This window comes from Mirounga leonina, unplaced genomic scaffold (genome assembly GCF_011800145.1).
Source record: "Mirounga leonina isolate KUSES-001 unplaced genomic scaffold, KU_Mleo_1.0 Mir_168, whole genome shotgun sequence".
In the NCBI taxonomy this organism is placed as follows: Eukaryota; Metazoa; Chordata; class Mammalia; order Carnivora; family Phocidae; genus Mirounga; species Mirounga leonina.
This window is the reverse complement of record NW_023270426.1, coordinates 59,999,445-60,024,682: the sequence shown is the minus strand read 5'-3', so window position 1 is coordinate 60,024,682 and position 25,238 is coordinate 59,999,445. Positions and strand designations below refer to the sequence as shown.

At 39.6% G+C, this 25,238-nt stretch overlaps 1 protein-coding gene across 1 annotated transcript in view; it reads right to left on the bottom strand.

Moving 5' to 3' along the window:
• The window catches only part of ADGRV1 (adhesion G protein-coupled receptor V1), a 556,689-nt gene that overhangs the window by 43,731 nt on the left and 487,720 nt on the right, over positions 1–25,238 (bottom strand). The window contains exon 87 of the mRNA XM_035014847.1: positions 19,698–19,819. Within this exon, the coding sequence (XP_034870738.1) occupies positions 19,698–19,819 (122 nt within the window). The remainder of the gene's footprint in view (positions 1–19,697; positions 19,820–25,238) is intronic.

Genomic DNA, 25,238 nt, shown 5'->3' with positions numbered 1-25,238 from the left:
TAGACCTTTCTATGCACTTCTTCAATTATTATTATTATTGCAAGAATTATTGCAAATAATACTAGACAACAACCACCACCATCACAATAAGAGCAGCTAATATTTTCTGAGCATTTTTTCAGCTCCATACACTTGGCCATGCTTCACGTATATTATGTTATTCATTTTACTCAATCCTCCCAAGAGTGCTAAGGTAGGTATTACTTTTATCCACATTTTTCAGAAAGAGAGAAACTGAGGCTTGAGAAAAATTAAGTAAGTTTCCCAATGATATCCGGTAAGTGATAGGGAATTCTTGTTAGTATCGTCAATTTATTTATTTATTTTTAAATATTTTATTTATTTGAGAGAAAGAGAGAGACAGAGGGGAGGGGGAGAGAGAAGGGGGGGAGGGGCAGAGGGAGAGGAAGACTCTCCACCAAGCTGGGAGCCTGACATGGGACTAAATCCCAGGACCCTGGGATCATGATCTGAGCCGAAGGCAGACAGTTAACTGACTGAGCCACCCAGGCGCCCCAGTATCATCAATATGGCATGTAATTATGAAGTAATCATTTACATCCTTTGCTATTTATTGCACAGTTATTCAAATATTTTAAATGTACTGATTAGGAAAGGGGTTTTAGTAAAAAGCAAAATTAGAGTTTCAATTATAAAAAAAAAAAATGTGTTCTTCAGTTACTCCTGTGATTGTTATTTCAGGGTCTGACAAACTCCTGAGATATCTGAGATGGAACAGAGAGAAGCTTGGTGTGCACCTATCAATGAAGAAAAAAGAGTGATGTCCCAGAAGACCACTGGGATATTACCTGGGACCAGTGGTTGTTTGTTGGAAATCCAGGTTTAGTTCCCTTAATGGCCTGCTACTCTAGAGCTCATCTCACTCTCTCAGGCCACCCTTTTCAATTTGAAACAAAAGAATAGCAGAATAGGACACGTGTACTGGTAAAAGTTATAAAAAGAATGAATGGCAAAAGCGATGTCTCTTAAAACTTTCTGGTTTCTCTACATAGAGCATTATTCAGTTTTACAAAGCTTTGTAATAGAATCATAAATTTCCAGAGTTAGGCAAGATGCTGTCTGATTCCATTCATTTACAGATGAAGAAATTCCATCCTCCTGATTTGGTCAAAGTCACACAATTATTTAGTGACATTTTTGTGCTTCCTAATTCCTAGTTCAAAGCTTTGTTTATGGGTCATCATGACCCATATATACAACTCATTTCACAGGCAAATCCATACATGTCTGTTTATATCTGGGCTATAGAGTCATAAACTTCTTGTTTATTTCTTTTTTGTGATGGTGATCTTCAAAGACAGTCTTATCGCAAATGAAAAGAAAAAAGAAAAGTAGAAAAATTCGTCACTCAGCCAGTCAACTGCTCAACCCTAGATTCCTTCTCCGATAAGATGAAGTAGTTGATTCAAGGTCACTAAGTCAGCGAGAATGTGATAGTATGATAAAAATACTTTCAGTGCCCATGAATTACCCAAGTTGTAGGAAAAGGGGCAAAAAAAGGCGTCATGGAAGATAGTAATCCAGAGGAGCAGGAAACAAAGAAGGTTAGGCAGGGGCTGGTGAATGTTATGAATGGAAGAAGGGAATTATAAGGAGTATAACTGGGTACCAGTAGAGAGAAATACAGGATCTCTCAGAATTCTGGATGTCAAGAATGAGAGACCCTTCCCCTAGGTCTTCAGAAGAAGTTAAATGTAAAAGAAAGAACAGAATTGGAATGAGTCCTATGGATAGGAGGGGTAGTAGTAGCAGCCAGGGAGGATTCTTGGAAAATTCAGAGGGATGAGCATAGTAGTAAGTACAGAGTGACAGTACTAGCCTCTTTCTCTCAGGTCTACAAAGGGAGATAGGAGATAATAACAGTGTTAGTGAGCAGATCAGGGATATATACATGATTTTGCTAATTTACACTGATTAATGAACCCATTTGGTGATTCAAATAGAGCCAGACTTCAACCAGATTTTATATTTGGTTGCTATTCACTTTTGCATTAAAAATGTGTGTTCCGTGTTGGAGGAGAAGAGAACAGATGAAATTAAGTATCAAAGACTAGAGAAATGTGGTTTTGTTTGGTAGAGATGACCTTTCTGTTTCTCTGACTCTACTTTTCCTAATAAAATATTTGATTTACATGGTTTAGAGGCATTAAAAAAAAAAACAAACCATGTGGACTCTGTCCAAAGAATAAAGTACTAAATTATAGTGTACTAAGAGAAACCTACCAGTTGCAAAACACTGTGGCTTTTATCATTTATATATGAATAACAACATATTGAAGCACTGGAAAAAAAGATAAAATGAGGATTTTACAAGCACATCTTGTAGAACACATAAAAATTTGGTGATAAATACAGCAAGTCCAGAAAATTTGCAGCAAGGAGGCACCCATTCTTCAAGATATCTCTTGTACTTGCAGATCACATCTATATTATGCTCTTCTAACATTTTTCTGATTACTTATTTAATAATTTATTTTTGAAGTGGAGCTCATGGGTAAAGAACAGAATGGAGAAGGGGTTCTAGTAGATAATCCACAGTCAACTATTATAGTCAACAGGAACTTATCAATATTCATTTACTTGTAGCATATTACTGAAGATTGCATACATATAAAATCATATTGGCACTTACGAGAGACATCCAAATTGGCACTTATGAGAGACACCCAAACACTTTATCTTAGGCCAGTATGTTTTTGGAAATAAAACATAATTCTCAAAAGTATCTCATAGGAATACAATATGATACTGAAAACTTCCATAGGGATGACTACTTAAATTTGTTTGAAGAATAAACATTTCTAAAAGATGCTGAGAAATGTAAGCGTATTATTGTTAAGATTACAAAAATTATTATGAATTAACTTATTACTAATGCAGTATTGTTAAAATAGAATAACAAAGAAGCAGATTACTCATGGGCTCAGCAATGCCAGACCAAATTTTCATACTTGGGATGAGCACTGAAAAGAGAGGTATCCCTGTACAACCTCCCTTTTATTTTTACAGCGATTCTTCATGAAAGTGGATAACTTAAAAACACATCATCTGTAATTCAGTAACATTTACAACTCTTATAAAATCTATTTAGTTAGATTATAGCCCCTCCAACTCATTGTAATAGCTCGGGTTACCCCCTGAACTGTTCTTCTCCTAGGCTTTGAAGGGGAAAAGTACTTGAGGGCTTTTTTAGGTATATTTATTCAATAGGCTGCCTATGAATATTCATTCAAAAAAGAAAAAAATTCCTTTGAAAAACTTCCTTTTAGCAAATGACCAGGTCACTAATGCAGCTGTAGTAATCAGATTACACGGTTCTAGTAAGCTTTTTTTCTGCACTCTACCACTGGAGATTCTCTAACTCTTGCTAGTGATAAAGATGGGAGGTGGATATTCAAGGATTAAATAACAAATCTTCATTACAAAATGCTGCAACCACATCAACCAACAAGAGGCTGCATATATACTCGAAAAGGACAGAAAACAGAGAAGCAAAAGGGAGACAATGACTTCTCAAGCACCGATGTCTTTACTTCATTTTAGGAGACCTGGCACATTTGGGACAATTCCTGGATTGCACATAGCCAATGAATCCAAAGTTCCTGTTCTCTCTCTTTTTTTTTTTTGCAATTCCATCATTTCCGATGGCCTACCTAGCCCGGGTTAGTGCTAAGTTTATTATGTTTTTGTCTTCACACAGGAACAATCAATTAAGTGGAGAAAAATAAAGCTAGAGACCCCAAGTGTTCTCCTAGAAAAATGTCAGGTGTACTGTGTGCTTGCTGCCCCATTTGCACTCAGCTGATATTCCCTGAAAGGTGATGTGTGTTACAGACTTCAGAGAACGGTGCAGTTCACAGGTGAGAGTATTACCAGAGGCTTGGGAAACTCACTCTATCTGGCCTATTCAGCTCAATGCATATGGCTTCTGGGTCTCCTGGAACAGCCATCCTCCTAGATGCTTAGAGCCTGCACCATGCAATCCAGTGTTTAATTTCTTCCAGCCCTGTCTTAGTCTCTAAGTGTGTCTCCTACATAAGTTTTCTTCCGTCCAAAGAGGTCTCTACAATATTTAAAAAGACAGACTAGGCAACTGATCCAGGTGGAAGGCAGGTCAGTTACAGCAGGAGTTGAAAGCCTGGGCTGTGGAGGGGACAGTGAGTGGCAGGGAGAGAAGGCAAGAGGATGGATATAAGGGAGCCATAGACACAACACAAACTCCACACTTTTTTTTTTTTTTTTAGAGCTTTTCCTGCCTTTGGGGGTAGGAGTCACATTTTTTAGTTTCCATTTCTGTTGTCTCAGTGCTTACAAATGTCCTCAGGAAGTAACAGGAACCTAACTGGCTAACTTGACTTGATGCTTAAAGTCACTTCTATTAACACTGGCCTAATTAGAGCACTAGGGAAATGAAGGATATAAGAACCTGTGGGAGAATATTCACTGTGGAATCCTTGGTCTCATCTGGAGCCTGCTATGTGATGCTGCTGCCCTCCAGCTCCTCAATAAAGATCTTCAGGGGCGCCTGGGTGGCTGAGCTGGTGAAGCGACGGCCTTCGGCTCAGGTCATGATCCTGGAGTCCCAGGATCAAGTCCCGCATCGGGCTCCCTGCTCAGCGGTGAGCCTGCTTCTGCCTCTGACCCTCCCCTTCTCGTGCTCATGCTCTCTCTCTCTCTCTCTCTCATTCTCTCTCTCAAATAACTAAATAAAATCTTTAAAAAAAAAAAAAAAGATCTTCAATTAAGCCAAAGAGAGACTGTTCTCTGGGAGAATGCGACTTTATAATGGCCTTCAATGCTAAAGTAGATGAACATTTACTGAAACGCCTTAATTTTTATAAGTGAAAGGTAACCAAACAAGAATTCCTGTTAATTATACTTATTTATGCATTTTAATTCATTTTGCTTTTTGATGCATTTTAATTTTGCAAAATTTTTAAGTCAATAAGCATTTGTTGAATAGGTACTTATATAAAACAGCCATCTGCTAAGGTACTCTGGGATAAGTAAACAATAAGAGGTTCTATGGTCTTCCAGCAATGCAAAGTCCAGTGGGGGAACTGATCATAGTACACAGAATCCCAGCTCATGAATTACTGGGTGTGTGATCTTGCCTAAGTCACTTAATTTCTCTAAGCCTCCGTTTCTCCATATGAAAAATGGCAAGAATAATAGTCCCTCCTTTGCAGGATTATTGTAAAAATTCAATGATATAAGTACAACTCCACATAATATGCACTTAATAATTACCAGTTGTTATTGCTGGGATTTTTATTATCATATATATTGAGCATAGAGGCATGCGGATGTGTGGTTTAACATATACATATATGAATACATTTTAGATAGATGAATGCAATTCAATGAATGAAGACAAGATTTCCAGTGTTATGATACTGGTTCAAACAATAAGGTAAAACATATATGTAATCTACCATATCACCCCTTGATGATAAGAGTTCCCAAGACTGACAGAGAGCCTGAAGTATTGCCCCAAAATGTTCCAAAATGTTATAGAACAAAGGACAAAACATAACGAATAGATTTGATGTGTACATCATACTTATATAATACCTATACACTGCGGGCTTGCAGCCAAATAAGATCATTGAGATGGTAGCTCAGTGAGTGTGGCCTGTGACACTCACTGCCAGGGTTCTGAACTGACTGAATGATCAGCGATTAGAGCAACACTGCTAAACTGATTTCAGACACATGCTATGAAGACCTGGAGCTCAGGGTTTCTGTTTGTGGGAAAATAATCTTCAACTAAATGCATATGCAATTATGGTATCACATTAGGGACAGGAGAAAAGCAGCTAACGTCACTAAACACCTATTACATGCTAGAAACTTAAAATATATTTTGGTTGATTTCCACAGATGCTGTAGTATAAAGTACTATATAAAGTAAGTCATAGTACCCCCTTTTCAGAGAAATTAAAGAACTTGCCTAAAATCTCAAAACTAAGAATTTGTATTCCTAAGTATTTTAAACTATTTCATGTGATTTCTCAAGCTGAAGAGAATGCTACTTAAAACATGTGCAGAGGAAAACAGTGACAGAGAATTGATTTATTCGGAAGGATAAAGAGAGAACTTCCTGGATCCATCTATCTAAAAACATCTTTTTTTTTTTTTTAAGATTTTATTTATTTATTTGACAGAGAGAGAGATAGCGAGAGAGGGAACACAAGCAGGGGGAGTGGGAGAGGGAGAAACAGGCTTCCCGCAGAGCAGGGAGCCTGATGCGGGGCTCAATCCCAGGACCCTGGGATCATGACCTGAGCCAAAGGCAGACTCTTAATGACTAAGCCACCCAGGAGCCCTAAAAACATCTTTTTAAAAACTTCTATTTATATTTGAATTCATGCCATTTAAAACTTTTCATTAGGATTTTAGTCGGCCTTTTTTAAATCTACATTTTGAGAAGGTAGACCTATTTCCTAGAGCAGTAACCTTTTGGAACATGCAAACTTTAGTTGCTCTTTGGTGTGGATTATCTGTTTTCCTCATTGGTTTATTTCAGTTTTGTGAAATAGGTATGAAAATCTTACTTGTTGTGTGTGTGTGTGTGTGTGTGTGTGAGAGAGAGAGAGAGAGAGATACAAGACATAAAGTGCACCTCATCAGTTGACCTTAAGAAGTTCCAGGCACAGGGGTACCTGGCTGGCTCAGCTGGATGAGCATTTAACTCTTGATCTCAGGGTCCTGAAATCTAGCCACGTTGGATATAGAAATTACTAAAAACAAACAAACAAACAAACAAACAAACATCTTAAAAACAGAAAGTTCCAGGCACAGACTTCCTCATCAATGTTCCCAGAGCACCACCACAGTGCATATGTCTTAAGTTATCCACTCCATATCTGATGACTTGCAGTAGCTCTAAATATCTTCATTTATCAACATGCATTCAGATTGTGTTAAACATTTATTAGATATTTGTTGAAATAAATTTATTGAGACTTTTGCTCCTGGCTCTGATGGAATTTATATCAGATCAACCCTCACTGAGTGCAATTCTGCAAGCAGGAGACACACATAGACAATAAGAAAACAACACAAGCAGTAACAAAATAGCAGATGAAAGCCATCCAAACAGCCAGTACTTGAGGGGCCAAGATCCTGTACGGAAGCAAAACCCATCAAGCAGGGAGCACTATATTCACTGCCTTTTTTTTTTTTTTTCCCTCTAAGGAATTTTCCAGTTCAAAGTGATGTGCCTTGAGGCAGAACAGAAAGTTGCAGCCTGGGAGTTGCAGCAATCTGACTAGGCTGGGGACACAAAAAAATAGGGTTCAAATCGACTAAGGCAACCAGGACTTGAGGGGCCAAGATTCTGAAGCAAAAGGGAACTATAAAGGTAACTGCCACTTCCAAAGCTGCCTATGTGTGGGTTGAAAGGCTAAGAAGCTACTCGAATACAGCTGCTCCAGAGTCTCAAAAGCTAAGCAGAGAATGCAGCAGTCTTACAGCAGTGGAGAATGAAGAAACAGAGTCCAAAGACTGCCCCAGAGGAGGACTTCCAGTTAACACAGGAGGTTTTTCAGTTGGGTCACTTGGATCCCCCAAGCAAACTTTTGCTTTGCCTCAAGAGAGGGGGCAAACCATAAATAGACTGACCATCACAAGGCCTGAAAGCCAGGTTCTACTGTATCCAGGGGAATTTCCCCTGGAAAAGCTTTTGTTTGGCCCACCCGTTTGTTTTTTTCATTTACATGCTTTTAGGAGGGTCTGTACTTCCCAGTTCTGTCCTCCCTACCAAACCCTACAGTCTCAGAGGAAGCTTACATCACCCACAAAGGTACCTGCTTGAACCTGAAGGCATTTGCTACACACTTAAAAGCAGATGAGTGACTACAGTGGATCCACTGTTGTAACATGAACGTTGTGATGGTAGACACAGGGGAGCTATGGCACCTGCATGAAGGGAATACCTAGGAGTGAGTGGATGAGATCATTCATGGGGAGAATCAGTGGCTTAAGAGAGGATTTAAAGGCTAAGCTTACAAATCTCCTCTCTTGGCCTCTCATTTGTCTTTATATAGTTCCTGAGATAACCATTTCTTCTTTGTCCATTTATTCTTTTACAGTATTTTGTATTTATAAAACATTATGTAGTTTACAAATTATATACATATATATATATTTTTTTTTTTTTTGAGAGAGAAAGAGAGCACAAAAGCAGGGAGGGGCAGAGGAAGAGAGAGAGAGAGAGAATCTCAAGCTGCCTCCACGCTGGGCTGGATCTCAGGGCTGGATATCAGCATCCTGAGATCTTGACCTGAGCTGAAGTCAAAAGTTGGAGACTTAACTAAGTCACCTGGGCACTCCGCAAATTATATTTTTATACATAGATTTTTACATAATCCTTAGGACAAAATTTAGGGCATTTTTGGATTTTACCTTCATTTGGAAAGTAGGTAACTAAAACTCAGAGGTGTCAAGTCATTTGGTAGAACACAGGTTTCGTGACACTTAACTGCATGCTCAATCCACTGCATCCAGAAGCTCAACATTGAATTTTACCATAAAATATACATATAAAATGTATTTACAAAAAAATGTATTGTTCCCACCCCAATATTTCAGTAATATAAGAGATAAGAATAAAATTTTAGACCCTGGAAAAATTATGAATTAACACTAAGGCAAAGAATCCGGGGTGCCTGGGTGGCTCAGTCGGTTAAATGACTACCTTTGGTTCAGGTCATGATCCCAGGGTCCTGGAATTGAGCCCCGCATAGAGCCCGCATGGGGCTCCCTGCTCAGTGGGGAGCCTGCTTCTCCCTTGCTCTCTGCCTGCCGCTCCCCCTGCTTGTGCTCTCTCTGTGTCCAATAAATAAAGTCTTAAAAAATGGCCCCAAATGTTAACTGTTTGCTTTGTTTTCCCAAAACTGTTTTAACAAAAAGAGGTATATGGCTTGTTTACTCTAATTCTTGTGCGATTGCTACTTCAAGGATTAGAGTGTGCTAGATCTTTTCCCAGATAAGGTAAGGGCCCACAGAGTCCAGGAAGGCATGCTACATGGTTGAAATGCAAAAAAAAGAAAAAAAAGAAAAAGAAAAAAGAAAAAAATTGTGGTCATGGAGGGCACAGAGAAAACTCTGAAATGGAAGCACTGGGGCAGGAGAAATGGAGGCACCTATTGCGTGGCAAGGATAAAGCCAGGTGTCAAAATGTAGGCTATGCAATCCCCTCCTTACAAAAACTGTATTCATGGAAGACATCCCCTGGCTGATCAGACCCCGACACTTTTATTTACAGAATCTAGTACAAACAAAAGTAAAAATCCTGCGGTCTGTCCAAAGAGCCCTGCCTGGTCAATCAACGGGGTAAGGAGGAGGCGATGTTAGACACTGTCACTCACTGTCAAATGGAGTCAGGAGGTTTATTACAGGAAAACACAAAGCTGTTTCACAAGCCCAGATGTTACTGAACATTAGACAGTGGCATGACCTAATCAAGACAATTTAAATACACCTCCTTGTCTTAGCTTCTGTATATTTATTTGTAAAGTTATAGAAATGTTCTGGGATGTTTTGAAGAGCACACCAGGCATTCATTAGTCTCTGCATCTCACGCTACAAAATGAGTGTAGCCATTTTTTTTTTTTTTTCCTCACTGAACTTGACATGGCTCTGGGACAAATCAATGAGAGTCCCAACCTCCCCTGGCTTCATCATGTTTATTCCAGGGTTTTCTGGGAAGATTGCTTTTCCACTCTTCATGAATAGTTCATGTGCTCGTCTCCAGTGGAAACAAAGTGACATTTCTTATTACTGTTGGCTGTTGGAAAGCAATTGCAAAGGGAGTGCCTTGAAACAATTAGTCCTCTGTAACTGATTATTTAACAATGTGTATTTCCCAAGAGCTGTTTATCCTCAAAAGAAAGCAGCCAAGACTAAATATGTACTGTATCTAAGCAGACACCTGCACTGAACCCCTCTGGATGCTAAATAGGAATTCTCACAGAAAAACATTAAAGGTGGATTATTAATTTTCTATTCCAATTGCAATGAACTTTGTATGTTTTTGTGAGCAAAGAAACAGGTCCCATGTCTTATGGTAACTCAAGAACTATTTTCATTTGGGAAAATTTCTGCATTAAAGAAGGCTGTAGTTTCAGGACGCCTGGGTGGCTCAGTTGGTTAAGTGTCTGACTTTGGCTCAGGTCATGATCTTAGGGTTTTGGGATTGAGCCCGCATGGAGCTCAGCATTGGACTCTACGCTCAGCATGGAGTCTGCTTGTCCCTCTCGTTCTCTCTCTGCCCCTCCCTCCACTCATACTCTCTCTCTCAGATAAATAAATCAAATCTTTTAAAAAAGGCTTTAGTTTTAAAACTGAAATTCAACATGTAAAACAAGAGATATATGGAAAGCAAGGAAGGAAGAAAGGAAAGAAGTAAGAAAGAAGGAAAGAGGGAGGGAAAGAAAGAGGGGGAAGAAAAGAAACACTATTTTTCTGTATTAAAAGATGTGTTATATGTTCAAAGCACTCCAGTGGCCACCAAAAAACAATAAAAATGTAGAAGAAACTGTTTCCACCTTTGAGTTACTTACTTCCCAGCCACTTAGCTGTTTGAAGACATGCGGCTAGGAATAAAAATGATTTTAACCAGCTGATCTTAAATTTGAACACAGGCTATATATTTTTAGCTACAGATTCCATGTTGTGACTCCCTTCTGTGAAATAGCAAGTGGTTCAAAAACTGCCAGGAAACATCTCAGGAACATCTCGAGACCAGATGCTTGTATAAACGAACATGTAAAAGCCAGTTACAGAGAGACAGTCAAACAGGACTCCGAACAATGTGGTCTCATAACTCACATACTGAGAAGTGTCATATCTCAATACTATGTAAAGTTCTGCTCCCTTGCCAGCTTACGCATTCCAAGAATGCATTTCAGTTTTTGGAAAGGTTCTTCTATGTATGTGAATCTTCTCCAAAAACTTGTTTTCCAGCATCTTTAAGAAGCTCATTCCTGATATTGCTGGCTACCCTTATTATCCTATATGGGATTCCCTACACATGTGAAAAAATTGTTAGTCAGTGAGAAAGCCCTAGAAGAAAATCTGCAATAAATGCTGTATTTAAGTCTGAATCTGACTCGTTCAGGTTAAAAATGGAAAATACTTTAGAATGTAATTAAGCTATGCGTGATATGCAAAATGTTTAATGAGTGTGGCACAGACATTGACCAATTAGAATGGCTGTAGGTCTAGAGCTGGAGTTAGGTTCCTGGAGGCTCCCTGTCTGGCCAAGCATTAGTCTTTCAGCTGCTGGGAGTCTGGGGATGCTCCTAGCTTACGTGGCTAGAAGCTGGACACAGAGTTAAAACACAGAGTTAAAACACCAGCTGTTTCAATACTTTCACAACTGATAGGGTTGGAGCAGTGCCTATCGGCTGATAATCAAGCCTGGTGATTACTCCCATTATCGTTACACAGTTAGGATATACCTTGGACTGAACAGTCTAAGAAAGCTGTGAGCTATAAATTAGCACAAATCTTAGAAATAACAAACTTGGGGCACCTGGGTGGCTCAGTCGTTAAACGTCTGCCTTCGGCTCAGGTCATGATCCCAGGATCCTGGGATCGAGCCCCACACTGGGCTCCCTGCTCAGCAGGAGGCCTGCTTCTCCCTCACCCACTCCCCCTGCTTGTGTTCCCTCTCTTGCTGTGTCTCTCTCTGTCAAATAAATAAATATCTTTAAAAAAAGAAAAAAATAACAAACTCAATTAACTTTTTAAAAAATAAAGGATATTGGATTAATGGATCAGGGAATTAGAAAAATATTAAACATATTAAGTGTGGTTCCTTATGAATTTCTTGTAGAATATACAGAGATATTTGGTTAGATAATAGATACCAAGGATATTGATAATAAACTGAGGCTACACAGATGAAGTATCCCAGTGTTTTGACAACAGCGGTCTTTGGCCTTGCCCAAACTTACATGAATGAACAAGAAAATTTAGAAAATATATATACTGGATGTCTGTTACATTAGCCTACCTACCACTGCTGCACCCCTTTTATTGATAAAAGCATCCTTTCCTCCGATGGGAATTCCACTCTATGTGGTTTTTGTGAGCTCAGTCAGATCAATTCAACTCCTTCTACCAATGGAGTCTGCTCACGACCCAGGCCTGGCCAGAGTAACTGTCACCATATGACCAGTTTCTGCATTGTCTGTGATCCAGCGTGAGGGTAATTTAAGTCCTACGTAGGATTTTCCTATTGGGGAATAAGCTCCTTCAGAGCTAGAGCCAGAAACCTGGTAGGAGGTAAGTCTTGCACTGGTGATGGCCACCATGGTCAATAAGATTATTAAAGCAATAAAAATAGCAAACATATTTAGAAAGATAATTTTTCTAATCTCACTTTGTATTTGTATCCATCAAGCATTACAAAGTACTACGTATACATTTTCTTAAATGCTCAAATGTATTAGATGCTTGGTAGCTCAAATTTGAAACTTCAGAGAGTGATAAGAAATTCCTGATAATATTTCAAGTGATTAGGATTCTCTTTTTTAAACTACAAATAAATTACTGGGACTAAATATAAAAAAAAAAGCTTTTGCATAGCGAAGGAAACCATCAATAAAACAAAACAAAAAAACAATCTACTGAATGGGAGAAGATATTTGCAAATGATATATCAAATAAGGGGTTAATATCCAAAATATATAAAGAACTTATACAACTCAACACCCCCCCCCAAAAAACCACAATCCGATTAAAAAATGGGCAGAGCAAGATGTCCTTCAACAGACGAATGGATAAAGAAGATGTGGTTCATATATACAATGGAATATTACTCAGCCATCAAAAAGGATGAATACCTACCATTTGCATCGACATGGATGGAACTGGAGGGGATTATGCTAAGTGAAATAAGTCAAGCAGAGAAAGACAATTATCATATGGTTTCACTCATATACGGAATGTAAGGAATAGCGCAGAGGACCATAGGTGAAGGGAGGGAAAACTGAATGGGAAGAAATCAGAGAGGGAGACAAACCATGAGAGACTCTGGACTCCGGGAAACAAACTGAGGGTTACAGAAGGGAGGGGGGTGGAGGGATAGGGTAATCGGGTGATGGGTATTAAGGAGGGCATGTGATGTGATGAGCACTGGGTGTTATGCGCAACTAATGAATCACTGAACACTATATCAAAAACTAATGATGTACTGTATGTTGGCTAATTGAACTTAATTTAAAAAAATGGGCAGAGGACTTGAATAGATATTTTTTCAAAGAAGACATACAGATGACCAATAGACATATGAGAAGATACGTAACATCACTAATCATCAGGAAAATGCAAATCAAAACCATGGTAAGATATCACAGTAACAACTGTTGGAGAAGATGTGTAGAAAAAGGAACCATCATATGCTGTTGGTGGGATGTAAATTGGTACAGACACTGTGGCAAACACTAAGGAGGTTCCTCAAAAAATTAAAAATAGAAATAACAGGGGCGCCTGGGTGGCTCAGTCATTAAGGGTCTGCCTTTGGCTCAGGTCATGATCCCAGGGTCCTGGGATCGAGCCCCGCATTGGGCTCCCTGTTCGGTGGGAGGCCTGCTTCTCCCTCTCCCACTCCCCCTGCTTATGTTCCTGCTCTCGCTATCTCTCTCTGTCAAATAAATAAATAAAATCTTTTTAAAAAAATAGAAATAACATATGACCCAATAAATCCACTTTGGGTATTTACCCAAAGAAAACAAAAACACTAATTTGAAAGATATATGCACCTCTATGCTTACTGCAGTGTTACTTACAATAGCCAAGACATGGAAGACCCACGTGCCCACTGATGGACAAATGGATAATGAAGGTGTAGTATCTATATACAGTGAAATATTTTGCAGCCTTAAAAAAGGATGAGATTATGCCATTTGTGACAACATGGATGGACCTAGACAGTATTATGCAAAGTAGAATAAGGCAGATTATGAAAGACAAATGCCATATGATTTCACTTAAATGTGGAATCTAAAAAAACAAATGAATAAACAAACAAAAAGCAGAATCAGACCTATGAATAGAGAGAACAAATTGATGTTTGCCAGAGATGAGAGGGGCAGGAGGATGGGCAAAATGGGTTAAAGTGAGTGGGAGATACAGGCTTCCAGTTACAGAATGAAGAAGGCACGGCATAGAGAACACAGTCAGTGATACTATAATAGCATTGTATGCTGATAAGAGCTGTACTTGTGAGCACAGCATAACGTATAGAGATGGCGAATCACTATGTGCACATCTGAAACTAACGTAATGTTGTGTGTCCACTGTACCCAAGTAAAAAAAAAAAACATTTAAAAAAGATTCCCTTTTTGGGGTACCTGGCTGGCTTAATTACTAAAATATATGACTCTCGAACTCGGGTCATGAGTTTGAGCCTCACATTGTGGGTAGAGTTTACTTGAAAAAAGAAAAAAAGATTCCCTTTTAAAAATTGCATTAAATAATAAATATTTAAAAATTCAGAATATTATAAAAAGATACCTTTTATCGGGCGCCTGGGTGGCTCAGTTGGTTAAGCGACTGCCTTCGGCTCAGGTCATGATCCTGGAGTCCCGGGATCGAGTCCCGCATCCGGCTCCCTGCTCGGCAGGGAGTCTGCTTCTCCCTCTGACCCTCCCCCCTCTCATGCTCTCTCTCTCTCTCAAATAAATAAATAAAATCTTTAAAAAAAAAAAGATACCTTTTATCTATTAGTCTTTGAGCATGTATCACATATTAATAATCTGGGTGAAAAAAAGAGACAGTAATCTCCTTTGGGTAAAATACAGTAGCCAAGCATAAGATGTATACTTTTGTGGTTGCAGATATTGATAAAAGCCAGTTAAAAAAATACAAAGGCCAGTTTTAAAAAAAAAAAAAAAGATAATAATAACCATTAAGGCTTCATGGAACATACTTGGAAGATCTTACTACTATATAGTCATATTCCATGAAAATGTCCTAGTTGAAGACATGAGGCAGTTTATAAACCAAATGAACCCCAATAAATGCTAGTGAAATCATATTTTTAAGTGTTTCTTGACAGGCATTCTTTTTAAGAATGATTCACTGAGCACTGGTGCCAGGAATGTACTAATGTGCCAGAGTGATACAGAAATTCATCACCTCAATAGTGTCACATAGATAGAATGAAGCTCATTATATATGGGTTTGAAACGTTTTTAGTTTTTATACTTAGCTTTAAGTTCCTCTAAGAAACAGACCAGAACGACTTCTTTTATATCTCCCCATGAAACATCGTTGAATGCCCAACAGTTCTCCCTCTCTCTTTTTTAAGATTTTATTTGTCAGAGAGAGAAAGAGAGAGAGCACAGCAGGGGGAGTGGTAGGCAGAGGGAGAAGCAGGATCCCGCTGAGCAGGGAGCCCAATGCAGGACTCAATCCCAGGACCCTGGAATCATGACCTGAGCTTAAGGCAGACGCTTAACCGACTGAGTCACCCAGGTGTACCGCAGCAGTTCTCTTTTACTAATAAATCTCCATAAGAGCTCAACAGACTTTTTCGTGTGTACGTGGTTGGATAGGTTACACTGGCTACCATTTTAACCTTAAGGTTTACATTTCTTTAATTGCTGCTGAGAGGTTCCGTCACTGATTTCAAGTGTCTAATCTCCACTGAATCCCACGGGTTTCTCTCTAAGCAGTCCGTTTCTTTTTTTTTTTTTTTTTAAGATTTATTTATTTATTTGACAGAGAGAGACAGCGAGAGAGGGAACACAAGCAGGGGGAGTGGGAGAGGGAGAAGCAGGCTTCCTGCTGAGCAGGGAGCCCGATGCGGGGCTCGATCCCAGGACCCTGGGATCATGACCTGAGCTGAAGGCAGACGCTTAACGACTGAGCCACCCGGGCGCCCCTGCAGTCCGTTTCTTGACCATCTTCCAACCTACCATAGTTTGCTATTTACTTTCTGCCTAGAAACTGCTGCGTACCTTTTACTGTTTTTAGCTCAAGCTTTCAACCCGTTTTTCTCAGCAAATGTCCTTGCTTCCTGAATTTCAGAGAAAAGAGAGGGCATTAGATACAAATTCCAACTTTCCACACTTCCAGCTTTAAAATGGTTTTTCCATGTTTACCTTTTCTTCCCTCCTTCCCTAGCCTCAGAGAGAGAAACATCTCTCCTCACCCTCTATCACTTCTGTTCTTCCTGCCCTGTCTGATCCGGCCACAGCAGAGTCTTTCCTCCACTTGTCAGTTTCTCCTTCTTTGTTGGTTCTTTTCACAAGTAAAGAAAACAAAACAAAACAAAATCTCCTTTGAACCAACCAGTCAAATGTCCTTCCTAAGCTATTCCTTTCTCTCTATTCTCCATTAAATTCTTGAATAAAAATAACTATTCCTTACACGTGTGAAGTACTGTACAATTGCTTTATATTTGTTATGCCACTTAATTAAATCACACCATGATCCTAAGTGGTATTTATTCCCATTTTGCAGATGAAGTAGAAAGTAGAAAAAAATTTGTATTCATGACTCAGCTGAAGTCAACCAGATAAGATGGGTTGGTGGAGTTAGGATCATGCTCTACTACACAAGCAGTTCTCAAACTGTGGTCCCTAGACCGGCTGAATCAGCATCATCCGGGCACTTGCTAGAAAAGCAAACTCTCAGGTGTGCCCAGATCTACTGTATCAGAAAGTCTGTGTTTCAGTCCACGTGATTCTGATGCAAACCACAGATGGGGAGCACTGTACTAAACCACACTGCCCTCAGCTCTCATGCTATTTATCTTTGCTACCCTTGACAGAGTTAGTATTGTTTCTTTTTGAAACTTTCTTTTCTACCAACAACTCCAAACTGTTCGAAACTGGTTCCCTTCCATTAATAATCTTTCACTAGCCCTCTCCAATACCTAGTTACTAAAATACTGGTAGTCTTTTCTTTTCAAGATTTTTTATTTATTTATTTGACAGAGAGAGAGACAGCTAGAGAGGGAACACAAGCAGGGGGAGAGGGATAGAGAGAAGCAGGCTTCCCGCGGAGCAGGGAGCCCAATGTGGGGCTCGATCCGAGGACCCCGGAATCATGACCTGAGCCGAAGGCAGATGCTTAACCAACTGAGCCACCCAGGCACCCCTAAAATATTGGTAGCTTTACTAATGTCTCCCACATCTTACCAACTCACTGACCTTACTGCATTATTTCCTAGAACCCTGTGCTGAATGTGATCTTCATGTTGACTAAAGGTGTGGGTACCCAGCCATTTGCCTGAGCCAAGCATTTGTTTGTTGTTGTTTTTTTTTTTTCTTTCTTTCTTTCTTTCTTTCTTTCTTTCTTTCTTTCTTTCTTTCTTTCTTTCTTTCTTTCTTTCTTTTTCTTTCTCTTTCTGATTTTATTTATTTATTTGAGAAAGAGAGAGGGAGGGGGAGGGAGAGTGCGTGAGCAGGGGTGGAACGGGGGGGGGGAAGGAGGGGGGAAGAATCTCAAGCGGACTCTGGGCTCAGCATCAAGCCCAATCCCATGACTCTGAGATCCTGACCTGAGTCGAAATCAAGAGCCAGACGCTTAACCGACTGAGCCACCCAGGCACCCCGAACCAGGCATTTCTAAATGATGTTGTTCTTTCATACTCCCATTCCTACATTTTATTGGCTAACCAAATTTCATTCGTAGTTACCTTTACAATTCTCAAACCTGTCACCTACTCTCTATTCCCAGGTATGCTGCCAGAGCATTATAGGCTGGAATATGATAGTAGCCCACCTAACTGGAGCTGTTCCACATTTCAGAACCCTCCTGTTTCCAGTACAAGCAGTACAAGCATGTCATTCCTAATCAAAATTTAAAAAAATCTAAAAACTCACAAAATATAAAAAACAAATCAGAACAAAACAAACAAAAACTCCAACTTTGATGGCTTCCCACTGCTTAAAAGCTGAAGTTTAACAGCCCATCCCAAGCATGGTAGCATGGCATGGAGGCCAACCTACCCTTGTCTGCCTCTGCTCCCAGAGTTACCTTCCTAACTGCAAAGCTTTTCTTCTTCCCACCCCCACCCCGGCTCTTTGCTAAATCTCGGCAAGATGGATCACTTTTCCTTTGCACTGCCCTGGCTAACACTGTTTCTCTGCCTGAAATACCCATCTCTAACCTTACACTCTTCACTTAGTTAATCAACATTAAAGGTGTCACAAACTCACAGGCAGGTGAAATGAATGAATGAAGTCTATCACGTGTCATAAGGTCACATGCCCCATCTAAAGGGGGCAGCATCTACTTAGGACTGGAGAATTGCTGCCAAGCAGGTACTGCCATTAAAGAAAAGCCAGAAGTTCAAATTTTTATGTGGAATTTCTCAATTTACAAAGTTTGCAGCAAATTAAACCATTTAAAACACTGTTCTGTGTACTCTTGTATATCCACCAAATAAAATCCATCTGCAGGCTGTCAGTGTGGACCTTGGTGCTAGTTCCACTAGGCCCTGGGGATTTAAAGGTGACCAGACAGGGCCTCTGACCTGAATGGCTCACTTCTGGGGCTCATCTCAAATGCCAGCACAGGCAGGAGTAAACAGGCCCTTCACTCAGCTCTTACAACATTTTGTTTGCATGGCACCTGCCACAGTGTACTCTCACCAGTGATTGTTTACTCTCTTGAATCATCACATTCTCCAGGAGCAGGCCTGTCACCTTCATCCTGGTACTGGTAACACTAACACAATGTGCTAGCACTAGGCACTTGATTCTCACTATGGCTATAAAGAGATGTCTAAGTATCTACTTGTATCAACTTGATGTCAAACTTCCAAGTTACTTTGTATTTTTGCTCTTCCTAAACCCATATGATGATTTGATTAGGCACCCTGCTGGAAGATAAGGTGTCACTAAATAAATCATCTCCTTAAAATTAAACCGAATTATGCTTTGAGTCTTGTTTTAGTTGTATGCTATCATCCTAATGGGTTTTTCTACACATGTTCCTTGCACGATGGTGGTCAAAATAAGGACTGTTTAGAGATATCTTTGGTAAATTCAAGAAATTATTTTGGTCCAGGACAGACCTTTTCACTTTAGAAAATAAGGCAAATGAGTTCATTTGTTAATTTCAGGGTGCAACTTTTTCCATTTTAACAAAAGCACTAAAAAAGTCAGCTTTAATTTTTGCTACAGTTATATAATTTCTAGTTTTGCTATCCAAGCACGCTCACAAAACTAATTTAAGCTGGGTATTGCCAGACTTAGAGGATGTCAATCATTTTTTAGTGAACCAAAACACTCTCATTTTACTAAGCACCAGACTTAAGAGTGGACTGCTTGAACACTGGTATCTATTACATTCCTCAATTGATCTAACATCTAGATACAGCCACTGTGCATATGTTCATGGCTACCATCTGCAAAATTTATAAACATCAATCCTGCTGGAAGAGAAATATGTTTTTGTAGTTACTTAGATGTCTCTAAATAAAGGAGGGTAAATATTTTATGTCTTCCCTATCTGTATAATCAGTAAGTTAGAAGCCCAACCATATTTCAGTTATTAAAGATTTAGCCCCCCCATCATTTTATTCTACAACTCTGTATGATGTTGTGTTTAAGAATTCATCTATGAGTAGACACTTGATTCCTTGACGTTGAAACTCCATGCCCTGTGTTCACTGTGTGCCATCAATAACGAAATTGTAAACTTACCTGTAGACTGTTGAAAATGACAAAGAGGACCAACATCCAGAAGTGTCTGTAAGCCATGTGCAGGCCTCCCCAAAGCCATGTCACAGAAATCAGGCCAAAGAGATATAAAACCAATGGAATTTCTAGAAATAAAAAAAAATTTTTTTGAGCTTTGGTATACTGAATAGTCACGCATACACACAGATGCATATCAGCTCTTTTCTTGTATACTCTGTATGCCGAAGTACCCATTTTGAAAGAACAACCTTGGAAATCCCATTCTTATGCCAGAGAAGAGAAGGCACATTGCTGAGTCTACATTCTTTCTGTTTTGCTGGTAGGCAAGGGGGTGGGGAAGAATGAGAACTGTTCCTCTCCTAGACTACCACCTGCTGGACTGTTCAGGAAGTGCCATGAACTACAGAGATGCAATCCCATTTCAACCCCAGGTAAATAATCCCCTTGAAGAGCTCTCCACCAGAAAACGGCAGGCAGTGGTGTGCTCCTGAAATGAGTGTAGTCTAACCTGACATTTTATTTATTTATTTATTTTAAAGATTTTATTTATTTACTTGACGGAGAGGGAGAGTGCACACGCGAGCACAAGTAGGCCGAGTGGCAGGCAGAAGGAGAGGGAGAAGCAGGCTCCCTGCTGAGCAGAAAGCCCGATGCGGGGCTCCATCACAGGACCCAGGGATCATGACCTGAGCCGAAGGCAGACGCTTAACGACTGAGCCACCCAGGTGCCCCTAACCCGACATTTTAAAACAGAAATGCTACAAATACTAGTTTGTGTATCATAGAAAAGGATATACTCATCTCCTTTTTTCTAACAGAAAAGACACCAAACTTTATAGCTAACATTAGAGCAAAGATGAAGTGACGGGTTTGCTATTGTCAACACTAAGTTTACTCTATCCTTGTTTCTCATGTAATTTATTTCAGTAGTTTTCAGGACAGATTTCTTCAGGGCCCAGGACTTCATTACCCTTTTCATTTGTCTTTGATATGTGCATTACAGAATAATAACCTTAAAAAGGGGATTTTAACATTGAAATGACAAGCTATATAAGATTTGGAAAGTGAATCAGATCACAGCAGCTGCAAATAAGCACATTTCAAGCTGTTGTCATCATGATGGACCACACCACTGACAACTCTTAGAGGACAGGCCTCAATCAAGGTCCATATATACCCACCATTATCACTTACTGCCTGGAATCTACATGCACTCTGGAAATCGGAAGAATTAAATAATCCAACTTTAGCAATTTAAAAATTTTATTTTGAAACATTCTTGAACTTACAGAAGAGCTACCAGTACAGTCTGACAACAAGGGTTTTTTTTCTTACTGAGCCACTTAAAAGTTTCCAACTGAATCCTGCATCACCCTCTGAATGCTATGTTTTTAAATATATTTTTATTTTTATTTATTTATTTTTTAAGATTTTATTTATTTATTTGAGAGAGAGAATGAGATAGAGAGAGTATGAGAGGGGGGAGGGTCAGAGGGAGAAGCAGACTCCCTGCCGAGCAGGGAGCCCGATGCGGGACTCGATCCCGGGACTCCGGGATCATGACCTGAGCCGAAGGCAGTCGCTTAACCGACTGAGCCACCCAGGCGCCCCTTTAAATATATTTTTAAAGTAACATTTTTAAGTTTATTATTTTTTTCTTAATCTCTACACCCAATATGGGGCTTGAACCCAGATCAAGAGTCGCATGCTTTTCTGACTGAGTCAGCCAGGTGCCCCCATACTTTACTTCCTTTTTGTTTGATTTTTCCTATCCAAATACTTAAAAAAAAAAAAAAAGATTTATTTATTTATTTGAGAGAGGAAGGGAGAGAGAGAGAAACTCAAGCGGACTCTGCACTGAGCCTGGAGCCCAACGTGGAGCTCGATCTCATGACCCTGAGATCGTGACTGATGTCAAAACCAAGGGTCAGGTGCTTAACTGACTGAGCCACCCAAGCGCCCCTCCTCTCTAAATACACTAATGTATATTTTCTATAAAGATATTCTCCTACATAAACACCAGGGGACCATCAAATCAGGAAATTAATGCTGATCTATTACTGCCATCCTCAGATCCCATTCAAGATTTGTCCATTGTTCCCATTATCCCCTTTGTAGCAGAAAGGTCCGGTTGACATGCTTCTGCAATCTCCTTTAATCCCCAACACCGCATCTGTGTGGACTTGGCTTTCAAGACTGACACTTTTGAAGATTACCAGCCAGTTTTTCCTGTAGAGTGTCCTTAAATTTGAGTTCATCTGATGTTTTCCTGTGATTCAGATTATAAAGTCTGGCAGAAATCACAGAAGGGAGGCTGGGCTCTTTTTATAGCATTCTGTTGGGTAGCACAAAAATTCAATTTGTCCCATTACTTGGGCTGCTCATTCAGGTCACTTGATTAAGGTAGTGGCTGCATACGTTCTCCACCGTGAAGTTAGTCTGTTTTCCTTTGTGATTACTAAGTATTTGTGTGGGATGACCTTGAAACTGGATAAACACCCTTTCCCTTATCGAATGTTTGATTTACTCATTTATTTATTTTTAAAATATGGACTCATAGATTCTCAATTTATTTAATGGGTTATTGTCCATTATTTTCATGTTGATGCCCCAAATTATCCTAAATTTTGCAAGATGACTTCTGTGCCTTTTGTTATGTCCTCATCATTCTGTTAAGCACTTCCTTGGTTTTTGGTCCAACAAGATGTTTTAAACTCATCTTGTACTTTCCCTGATCCAGTTCTGGTTGGGGGGGGGGGGGATGGCACTTAAAAACAAAGACTGGGTACTAGGTATGCTCACGATTATTGGGGTGTTTCTACCCCTAGGCCCTCTCAGTAGACAGAGATAGAGAATATATGGAGGTACACATATGAACACACACACACATTTACATCTGGATCACTGGATCTGTCTCTATATAATGAACATCATTAGGTCACACCCATACTTCTAATTTCAATCCAACACCACAGGGTTAATTCTAATTTTCTTCCTTTTAATTTTTGTAAATCTCTTCTCTGTTGTTAAGAAATCTATTTCTCATTGTTCTTAATATATTTACCTATTTGATCAACCGCCCTATTTGATTGTAACCAGTCTCCCGATGCTATCATCCCTTCCCTTGCACACGTGGGTTCTGACACCTCCTGTGGGGCTGTACCCCACCCCTCACACAAATGCCCCCCTCACAATGAACAGGGCTCCCATACTCCATACTTCAACACCTCTCTCTGGATGGTAACTGTGAGTAGGGCGTTAGGATGAGATTCTTGGGCAAGGGAAGAGAAAGGAAAAACACTAGAAGAGAAAGGAAGGAAAGGGAATGGGGGAGGGGAGAAGGAATAGGGAACCTGAGCAGTCCTTTTTTTGAGAAGAAAGGCACTGCTGGTATCTTCCCAAATAGACCCTTCATAAGAAATATAAAATTGTCTGAGTTATTATTATAACTTCACAGAGAAAATAAGAATAATATAAAACATAGTTTGGGGTGCCTGGGTGGCTCAGTCTGTTAAGTGTCTCAGGTTACGATCCCAGGGTCCTGGGATTGAGCCCTGCATCTGGCTCCCTGCTCCACGGGGAACCTGCTTCTCCCTCTCCCTCTGCCTGCCACTCCCTCTGCCTGTGCTTGCTCTCCTCTCTCTGTCAAATAAATAAATAAAATCTTTAAAAAAAAGGACACAGTTTATACAGATGAATAATTCCTTTGTCATTAATGCCTTACAGCAGGCCAGGAGAAAATGTATTAAGATTTATTTAAATTTTATAAAAATTTATTTTTGTTTAATGAAATCATACAATTTGATAAAGGGCCAGGGGCTCATTTTTACTTATGACAAGATACCCTAATATTTAGGAAACTTCCTATGCTATGCTCATTAAATTTTTTAAAGATTAGATATCAAGTTTGGCAATTGCATTCTTTGTTCCCACTGTGTAAGTACAAAATTCTATTTATGGCTCTGTGCAGAGTACAAAAGGACATGCGTATTTTGCATGAACAACTAGGAACCCAATTTTCAAAATTTGGCCTGCATGTTCCTCTAAAGTGCCTAGAGCCAAACAAGTGCTGTGTGCTGACAAAGCTCAGTGGGAGAGCCAAGAGAGCATACTGGGATTGACTAGAAACACCCATGGCCTAGGTTTCTCTGGAACTCTGCAGAAAAGTGTGGTAGCTTGGCACCCCAGACCAGAAACTCTGCAAGGAAGAAAGCCAGTCATAAATAACTCAGTGTATTGAATAATAGACCCAGGCTGGTTTTCCAGCAGTACAACGATGAGTAAACGATTTCAGATGGAAGAAACATATCCAGAGGCACATCCAGATTTTGTGGGCCTGAAGTTTATAAAACTTGCAGAGCCTTCTTTAAAAAATAAGAATTGCCAAAGCAAAAATAGGTATCGAATCCTGGAAGGGACCTATGCAAGGGAGGGGCCCTAAAACTTAAACTTCATCAGCCTTATGGCTAATCCATCTCTAAGCAGGTACCCTTCATCCTCTTTGGGGTGTAGAGTAACTGACTGCAGAAGGGCTGTTGGGAGTGGGTGGTAGTGATGAAGGGGGAGGGGCGTGTTGTTGTTTAACAGCTGCTGTGAATTCCATTTGGCAAACTGAAAATTAATGCTGCACTTAATGAAAATCATCAGTTTCTTATTTCACAAGCTGATATTTCACATTTGGTGAACCACTAGTTTTTTGTTGTCTGTGTAAGTCAATGCTTACGGAAGCAGGCATTTATAACTGGCAACATTAGAAACTTATATTTAGGGGTGAATTAGAAAACAGAATTTCAATGGTTCTAGGTACTTTCACCATAAACATCTTTGCTGCAAGCATTTTTGGGGCAAACATTTTAGACACATAACTGACTGGCCATAAAGCAATTTTGCCATAACAAAAATAAAAGAGATGCCTGGTTGATGGTTTGGTTCATTTCTCCATTGACACAGTACTCCCATTTTCTACAAATCTTAGCCCTCAGAATGGTCTATACATTGGCAGAGTTTTGAACCCACATTTTCCACAGAACTTTGGAACATCTGTCAACGAACATGTGACAATATGCCAAGAACAATCAACAGTGTAGAAGGTTTTCATAATGCACTTCAAAGCTCAGTTACAAATATGCATCCTAGTATTTAGAAACCGATAACTCTGTTAATGAAGGAAGAAATTTTAGTAAAACAAGAAAAAGTGTGATGCTGAACTAGGAGATGCATCAACAAACAAACCAACAAAAGCATAATACTATGAATGAAAGACTTGGAAGACAAATGCTTAGGTGCAATTCACAAAATAAAACCAGTTATCTGTGCAGTGAATCTACACACATTTAAATGTATTCAAGGGCGCCTGGCTGGCCCAGTCAGTACAGCATGCAGCTCCTGATGTAGGGGTCGTAAGTTCAAGCCCTACGTTGGGCATGGAGCCTACTTAAAAATAAATAAATAAATAAATAAATAAATAAATAAATAAATAAAATGTATCCAAATATTTTGTATTTCACAATAAAGTCTTTTTAATTTTGTCACTCATTTTTCATA